The sequence below is a fragment of the Buceros rhinoceros genome, unplaced genomic scaffold (genome assembly GCF_000710305.1).
Source record: "Buceros rhinoceros silvestris isolate BGI_N320 unplaced genomic scaffold, ASM71030v1 scaffold321, whole genome shotgun sequence".
NCBI classification, from domain to species: Eukaryota; Metazoa; Chordata; class Aves; order Bucerotiformes; family Bucerotidae; genus Buceros; species Buceros rhinoceros.
This window is the reverse complement of record NW_010394576.1, coordinates 266-9,530: the sequence shown is the minus strand read 5'-3', so window position 1 is coordinate 9,530 and position 9,265 is coordinate 266. Positions and strand designations below refer to the sequence as shown.

At 40.8% G+C, this 9,265-nt stretch overlaps 1 protein-coding gene across 1 annotated transcript; it reads right to left on the bottom strand.

The window, feature by feature from the left end:
- Nucleotides 1–768: 768 nt before the first annotated feature.
- On the bottom strand, nt 769–7,814 carry SPRYD7 (SPRY domain containing 7; the record flags this gene model as incomplete). The annotated part of the gene is made up of 4 exons (XM_010145244.1): nt 769–1,481; nt 4,318–4,420; nt 6,071–6,237; nt 7,698–7,814. Coding segments are annotated over 4 exons (485 nt in total), but the record flags the coding sequence as incomplete, so codon positions are not given.
- Between the last annotated feature and the right edge of the window lie 1,451 nt (nt 7,815–9,265).

The window sequence follows — 9,265 nt, the reverse complement described above, 5'->3', positions numbered from 1 at the left end:
ATATCTACCAGGGAAACTGAAACAAAACATGAGTGTTTTGTTCAACTTAGATTACAGATCTGAGCACAGTAAATCGGAGCAGATTTCAAGGGGAGGTGATAAAACTGCACTCCAATCTCCCGAGCTTTATCTCATAATGCTGACAAGGGCATCATTCCTTTTAGGTTGAAAAGTTCTACCCAACACTGTGATGTGATAAAAAGGTTAAAAGGAAGGAAAACTCAGGCCACTCAGAACAAAAAAACAGGTACAGAAAATCATAAGGTGAAAGGCTTTGAGAAAGCTTTTTGTATTTGAAAATTTCAGAATCAGGTAATTTCTAAAAATATTTAAATAAAATCATTCATTTATGCAAATGTATTAACCCAGGAAGAGCCAAAACCAAAAAAACAAACATCCAGTATGAAGATTTTCTTTACCATAAAGATTCTTCTAGGAAGTATACTAAATATGACAAGAGGGGGAAAAAAAGCATCTCACAATTCATATTCAAGGGCATCACATTTTAGAACAATGTCTTAGCCATTAATCCTTTATAAATGATTCACAAAGAAATTAAATACACTATTCCATAGAAGAATAATCTAATTTACAGTTTAGATGTAAGGCTTTACCATAACATCTCATACCCTTCACCCGGCTCTTTGCATACCCAGTTTGAGAGATCTGTACTTACACAACATGGTGGTCCGCAAAAACACAGGGAGTGTTCCGGTTTACTTTTTGAGGTCAAACAAAAAAGTATTACTAGAGAGTGTCCTATTATTTGTCAGGCTAAAAGCAAATGAAAAGCTAGGAGAAACAGGTAAGTTATATTTGCTGGTCTAAGATTGAGGGAATGGACTAAATTACACCTTGCAAAAAAAAGTGTCTAGTTGATAGTGACGCCATGGGATTATTAGTCTTTGTGCACCACAGGGACACTGCAACTCCAAATCACAGACTAGAAACACAGTGCTTCCTTTAAGCAAAGCACACAACTTCTGTGGGGAAAAAGGTTGGGAAAAAACCTGTAAGAACTATCCATTCTCCATAGCTATCATATGCATAAGAACTACTTACTTTACAGAGCTCCAGTTTATTCAAAATACCAAATGTAATACTGATGACAATAATATCCCTTAGTCTCTTTACGCACCAACTATAAATTGGAGAAACACCCTGCTCCAAAACACTCACTTTCCACCACAAAACATTGCAGGAAATCTCATATTTGCAACACAGTTACCTGGTGTTGCAGTTAACACGTTAATTCTGCAGACGACAGTGTCACAAGTGCTCACTAAAAATACAGATATGTTTCCTAAAATCAAAGTGACGCTTTATTTAAGATGACAAAGCTTTTGTAACAGTGCAGGGTGCAAATTTTCAGTATGAAGACAGTCAGAAGATCTGCTGCTCAAACAGGATCTTTTCAAACCCTTGTGGAGGTGTATGATAAAATTCACTGAACTGACAATCCAGAATGGCACTGTCATCAACTGGAGAAGAGAATCAAACAGAAGGAATTAGATAAGGAACATGTACTATTACACCATCTCACTAGATTACATGCTATGCCCAAACCAAGAATATTCTCCAGGACATCCATTACACGTCCACAATATGTACATATACACATTAAAGGAAATCTCTTCAACAAATTTGATAAAGCCCCCCACACATACCCATGGACAGCAAAAACTATCTCTCTTTTCTGCTGTTTACTTGAGGGGGCAATGGTCCTTGGTGAAGTCAGTGAGAACGCTACCTCTGATTTCACTGGGAGCATTTGCAGGACTTCAGGCAATTCCCTCCAAATTTTCTACTCAATTTCTCTGGAAATCTACAGAGTAAGGACACTAACAGATACACATTGCAGGGCTGTCACCTCCTCAGCAGCATATTTTTCTGTCCACTTCGTAATTCTGCTGTAGTATCAGACGTCTGCAATGATTTTTCTGGAGGTTTACAAGGTTTTGGATGGCTGCAGTGGTTGGTGTCAGACCATCTGTTTTAGCATGTGATGCAAAGAGAGCTTCCTTGACTGCTTCTTTAAGGTCCAAGTTAATGGGGGGGGTGGTGTGTGTGTTTTGCAATACATCTCCCAGTTTTGGACCCCCCACATAATCTGAGACACAAGTGTTACTACCTTCAAAGCAGAATATTAAAAAAAACCCTGCTAAGTATTTTCAGAGCCAAACTTTCACCGATTGCATTAGCAAACTGAAATACTCAACCAGTCAGAAAAGCAAGATCTCTTTCACAGACAACTTCTTCCAAGATGAATCTGGTGGTACACTAGCAACATTAGATCAAAACAGAAAAGCTTCATCTCCATGCTTTGGGTTGGCATTTAGACATTCCAGAGCAAAGGCTGGGATTTTTCCCTTCTAGGCTCAGTTAAACGCCCTGCTAGTCTATTTGCACAATTCTGTACTTGTGCAGTGTTTGCATCTTACTTCTGCAAAAGTGCCTGAGGTACAGCTGCTTCAGGGAACAACCTTTAAGCCCATTTCTCTGTTTTACATTCTCTAACTTGACACCATGTTTGCCTACTCTATCATGTGTCTTTTAAAAAGATATCTATAGTTCTAACCTGAGTTATAGATAGGGTAAATGCTTCAGGAACTCTCTTCTCTATGGTCAAATCCCTTCACATGACTAGAAGTAGTTCACATTAAATTAAGGACATGTACAGTTAAAGATTATACCAGGTAAATACCACACAAAAGCAATTTGCAGGCCTCAATTGTTATAGCTACATGTAGGAGATGATAATTACGATGAACTTATGCCCACTCGTGGCAGATGGTAAAAAGACTCTTGCAATAAAAGGTCAGTGAATTGCCCAGGCAGGGAACTCCTTTAGTCAGAGAAAAAGATGATTTACAGTAGGCTAACATGCTACCAAGTGTTTTCTGAAAGCAACCTGCATTATTTATGCTATCTAACATCATTTCCAAAAGATAGGAAGATGCGACCATCAGTTATCACCCAGCCGCTCTTTTCCTGGAGCTCATGAAGCTTTACTCAAGGAGAACCTGCAGTGCTGCAGGGCAGCTACTCCCTGCCACAGCATTTTAGCAGCGCCATCACGTGGCTTAAGAACATACCACAAAACGACCATATAAAACAATTCCCACTCAAATAGCTTGGAAAGAAATAATTTGTCAGCTACATTTATAGACTTCAAGGGCTCTACAGCACATCTAGAGTACCTTCTTCCTGTTCATAAAATCCAATATTACAAATGTATCAAGATATAAATGGGAACCTCCCAGCAGTTCATTAGGAACCAACATTGAAATGAAAAAATTATCCGTATCACACAGCTACCGGTATCTCCAGAGCAAGACAATTCAGGAGGAGGCTACTCCTTGGATGAAGCTCACACAGAAATAAAGACAAACTGGAGATGGCTGTAGGTGTAACACAGGGAATCTGATGAGCAGTTATCATTTGCTCTAAGTTATAAACCAACCCAGAAGGTAGAGTTGATCATGCACCGAGCTAGGGGAAGTGCTGCCTCTCAGACGAGACGTCAAACAGAATTCTGACTACTCTGGAATGCCAAGTTTGGAAGAGTAAATTGTTAACACATCTCTTGGCTAAATTCCAGCTTCTGTAGTTCCTAAATTCTTTCTTAAACTGTCTGTGCAGGGATTAATTTGATAGGGTATTTGTTCCTTCTTCAGCAACACTGTGTTGTATTGATGGTTGCTGGCAGAACAGCTACCGCAATTCGCTCGTTAGTTGTTGGCTTTCAAAACTGGGCATCAGTTTGGTGTAGCAGCGAGGAAGCTGTACCACTACACAGCAAGCAGCCATGCTAGTACTACATCAAAGTTATTACTTCCCTAAGAAAAAACAAACAGCAATTCAGTGTCTATCTGTATTTAACCCTGAATGCATTTATGGAGCATGTGAAGTTAACAGGCATAAACACCAAGCTTCGGAGATATATCAGATTAGGCCACAAGTCTACATTAGTTCAAATTTATTGTTTTTCTGTTTTTTCATCCACTTCACGTAGTTTTTTACTTGGCAATTTTTAGACTAAGTGCAGTAACTCCCCAGACTGTGGCATGTGGACACTGTAAGTAGTCAGTAAGTGGTGTTTTTTTCCACGGTATTAAGCAGCATTATAAATGAGGGGAAAATCTATTTTTGTATTTTTCTGGATTTGTGTTTTCATACAATTTACTGTTATTAGTTGCCAAAAATAAATTACTGATGTGTGTTCCATTTCAGTAAGAAGAATACATAGCTCACAAGACAGACTTGGTACAAAAATATTGCCCCCACTGTGAAACAGTTTGAAAATCTCTGACTTACCATAGACTACTGGGTAGACAGTCCCTCGGATTCCTGAAGCTGGACAATGCATGTTCTTCCCATTTAAATATACATTTAATTCTACATGGTCATACGTAATGCCCTACAAAGCACAGAAAATTAATAAAAAAGCATCAACAAGTTTATACATATAAGATTGCTAATTAATTTAGCTTTCTAAGCCACTGGCACATTTCAACACCATTATGCAAACCACGGCATCGCAGAAAACCTCACTACAAATATTCCTGCAAAGGACTAGAAGTTAATACATGACCAGTAACACTCGTATTTTCAAATACTCAGGATTCCCTAACGCTCATTCAGTTTGGATACAGCAGTACTGCACACCACATCTTACTAAGTTGACAAAACAAATCTACATACTATTCTTCACCACGTTAAAGAAACACAAAATTTTCAATTATTTTGACTATTAAGCAGTTTGTAGTCTTCTTGTTTGTATCTCCCCATGGAAATAATTTTAATAATGCTATGAATTAAGTTTACCCGTCCATACTTCCATATGGAAACTTCTCTCAGCTCATTTACTCTGCCAGCAGCAACAGACCATGGTTTCAAACACAACACTATAAATACACCGACTACAGAGCAGAAAGCAAACGCTGATAATAAATAAGAATAAATTACTTATTTGTTAGCTAAATGATTTTCCTCACTGTTTTGGTATGGCTGAATGTGACAATTTGTGTAGTCAGTCAGTACTTCAGAAATCTATTTTCATGACAGAACAAAATGAATTGAAATTTACGAAAACCAGGCAGTTAGCAGAAACACATCAGCTACTTTTTTGTGATTATTTGAAGCTGTTCAGATTACACAGGCTGACCAAGCCCTGAAACAATCTGCAATCCTCCAAGAAAACATCTTCAGAAGGGGATTAAAAGAATAATACAGTACCTGAGGGTAAAGGATGGAGGTGTCAACCTTAGCTGTTTGGGGCTTCTGAAGATGAAATTTCTAACTATTGCTATGTAGAGGCAAGCTTATCCAGCAAGAAAAAGTAGTGGTGATAAATGGTCTAAATTTCATCCCATTGCTCCCGTATATTTTTGCAAATAAATCTCTAACAGGACATTGTGAAAATGACAGCAATAAAACACAGCCTTTTGAACAAAGTCACTTAAAGATGTTTTGAGAAACCCGGAACAGTTAAGTGCAAAACCTCTTAAGATTTTCCATTTGCTCTCATTCTTCATCATTTTCCCAGTAAGCATTACCCCCTCCCCACTTAATATCTCTCCTTCCCTGCAAAAGTTTCTGTCAAAATACAATTCATTTATCACCCAGGACATATCTCTGCCCAGCTCTGTCCTTCTAATCATTAACCACTTGGCCATGAGATCCGGAGTTCAGCTGGGCATGGTGCACAGACAGCTATGTAATGCATTCCAACACGTTATTTGGTCAGGAAGGCCCCATCTCAAGCCATGCAGGATCCTTGTGATGGGAGTTAGCTGTAGATACGGCAACCCAACCGCAACACAGCGCTGGAGGCTACTTTTCAAGCGCTGGTAAAGTCTGTCCCTCATCCAGAAACATATCAATGCTGAGAATGAAGTCTACTGATATCCAGGCTGCTTATCTATTCAAACACAACGGGAGTTTTTATCGGCACTTTCCAAACTGGGTGATGCAAGACAAACAGTTTGACTGAAATTCTCGGTCTGACCACAGAGCTGTGAGTAATCGGGGAACAGCTGGGAAAGTAAAGAAGCATTAAGAAACTCACCACCACGTCACCCTCCTGAGGAAGGTTGTTTGCTGGTAGTCTATTTTTCTCCTCGTTGTTATAGTAGAGCGCTCCATCATTCCTCATCACCAGGCTATGGACATCTCGACCAAGTGGAATTTGATTCAAGTTTGCTTTCTGGGTAGCAACTCCAATACCCCATATCCCTAAAACGTTACATTAACACAGTAAGAAAAATAACCCATTATTTTGAAGACTATCTGACTGAAGCAGGACAGCATAAAGAATGTGTTTTTAACAAGCGCCATGGTGGTAGCACCAGTCAATATCTCTTGGAAATACCAGGACTACTGTGGGTTAGTCCTGGTAGGCACCTAAGCACCACCCGGTCACTCACTCACTTCCCCCCACAGGCCCCAGTGGGACAGAGAAAGAGGAAAGGAAGAGTAAAACCAAGGAAACTTGTGGGTAAAGATTAAAATTGTTTAATAAGCAAAGGAGAAGTGGAAGAAAGAAAGAAAAAAACTTAAGTGATGCAAAGGCAGTCACTCAGGGGTAGCCTGGCCAATTCCCAAACTAAAGCTGCCTAACCTCCCTAAACGCCCTCTTCTCCCTTTTGCTGCCAAGCACGAGATTATGCAGCACAGAATACCTCTTTGGTTTGTTCAAGTCATTCGCCTGGTTGGGGACCCTCAACACCTCTTTCACTCCCCCAGTCTTATTCACTGAAAGGGCGGAGTGAGAAACGGAGACGGCCTTGATGCTGTGCAAACCACACAACTGCTTTGACTGCAAGGTGTTTTGGACAGAGTTGTGTTCACGCTACCTGCACTCCAATCTAATTGCAAGTCCTTACCCAAGAATCAACAGGTTCAAGCTCCAGATGGTATCGTAAAACCTGTCTCTGGATTAACACTTCCCTTCTTCCCTCCCCTACACACTCAGGGGAAAAAAAAACCAGCTTCGTTTTCAGCGTCTGTTGTTTTTCAAAAATACAGGCTGGTTTTTAACATTAGAATAAGGCAAGCCTGGAGAACACTCTGTACTAGGGAGGTTGACCGTGTTAGTAAAAGCACAGTGCTTCCCAATTTCACTCACTTACAGCAGCCCTGTATTAGATCTGTGCAAAACAAATAAAGAAACAGGGTGCTGAAAGGCTCCTCTTGATAAGGCAGTGTCAGAATAAGAGTTGCACATTCGATTTGAAGAGGCATGTGTGGCACAAGGAGTGTTACCCTTGCACAGGCAAACACAGTGCATGTTAAAAGCAAATGAAGGTAGACAAATACCTAAAAATATTGCTGGATAAACCGCACTATTCTAAAAAACAACACTTCATAGCTACAGTGTTTTACTTGGTCACAAGCATTTATTTACCAAAACACATTTCTAAAATATGCTAACTGAAAAGCACACATATAACAGCATACAAAACAATAAGGAGTTTTAGTATTTGCCCTCCCTTAGTGATGTACTTACCTTTCTTTTTAACATTTCAGAGCCACAATTAAAAAAAAGACATTTCCTTTTACACAATGACAACTTACGAAACACTCCAATGTTCACAAGTTCAAGGATACAGCTAGAAAGATGCAGGTGCCCAGTGTCTGAGCAGGCAATCTGACATACCTTCCAAGTTTAAAGATGTACATTTGTGCTGACTAACCTGTGGACTGGATTTTAAACTCAAAATAGCTCTTGTTCTGATGCAAAGGTGCGTTGGCTAAGCAGCCTCCTGTGCCACATATCCTTCTGCCATTTTTAACAATGACGACATCTGTTCCTGCAAGAAGAAAAAAACCTGCAAAACTTCAAAACATTTCCAGAAGTCTGGAAGCAGACCTTAAAAGCCCTCAAAATTGAGAAGTTTTTGTTCTTTCTGCCCCAAGTAGGGGCTTCATTAATCTGTGAGAATTACGATGATGGGCCATGCTTTGAAGTAATAAAAGGGAGGCTGTTTACAGGCTAGTTCGTCTTTAAACTAGGGTTTATTTATTTAAACGCTGTTCTAATTTTGCCTCAGGTTTTACGGCACCATGCTGACTACAACCTTTGCTCAGCCCCATCAGAAGCATAACTTACAATTTAGTCAGAAAGGGTTCACTGTGAGACCAAAGCCCTATACCTTGCCTCTATACACTGGAGAAAAAAATTCTGCAAAGAGAAGGAAAGGCACATTGGGTAGAAATGTTTGATGGAATTACAAGGTGTTTAATTATGCTCCAAAAAAATCCGTTTATTAGAAACATGTCTGCCAATACAGAGGGAAAAAAATCCTGTACTATTTTCCTTTTCCAGTGGAAGATCTCATCTTTAGGCACTGTTGTCACAGTCAAGAACATGGGAGACAGTCGAGGTCCAGTGATAAAACTGAATAATACTAAATAAAAACAGGCTAATAACTGTGCTTGAGCACTGGACCCCGAATCGGCCAGACTGCTTTCCTCCTAGTCCTTCCCCAGCTCTGCGGCAGCTGACCCAGACCACTCCTCTCCTCAACAAAGCCCAGGCATGTTTTAGTGTGCAGCTCATCCTAAGCTCAAAGAGCGGTATGGACAAGACTCCGTGTGGTTTGGCTCCTTCGATGTCTTCATTGCTGCAGCGCACCTCCTCTGCCCTGAACCACCATCCCTTACCTAAGCTGACCAAGACCTTCAGCACCGTCAGGCAGCCTTCCTTGCTCAGACACTCCCTCTGAGACTGAGGCACACCCCCACATACACGTTCTGCTGATAAGCTTCAACAGAATTTAAACCAAAGCAGACTGTTTTTTTCCTGAAAACTGCCAAATTCTTCTAAAGAAGTAGCCCGATTGCAACCTTCCTGTCACTCTTCACTGAGAGAGAAGAGGATAAAGTTTAAGGGCAGGCACACATTCCCCCTTGGGCCAGTAGAGTTACATCCCAGCAAAAGAAAGACATGAACCTGCTCAAGTGGGTCCAGAGGAGGGCCATGAAGATGATCAGGGGGCTGGGGCACCTCCCCTGCACGGACAGGCTGAGAAGGTTGGGGTTGTTCAGCCTGGAGAAGAGACGGCTCCAGGGAGTCTTCCAGTACCTAAAGGGGGCCTACGAGACAGATGGGGCGGGACTCTTCATCAGCGAGTGCCGTGACAGAATGAGGGGTAGCAGTTTCAAACTGTAAGACTGAGATCAGATGTAAGGAAGAAATGCTTCACTGTGAGGGTGCTGAGGCACTGGAACAGGTTGCCCAGAGAAGCTGTGGATGCTGCAT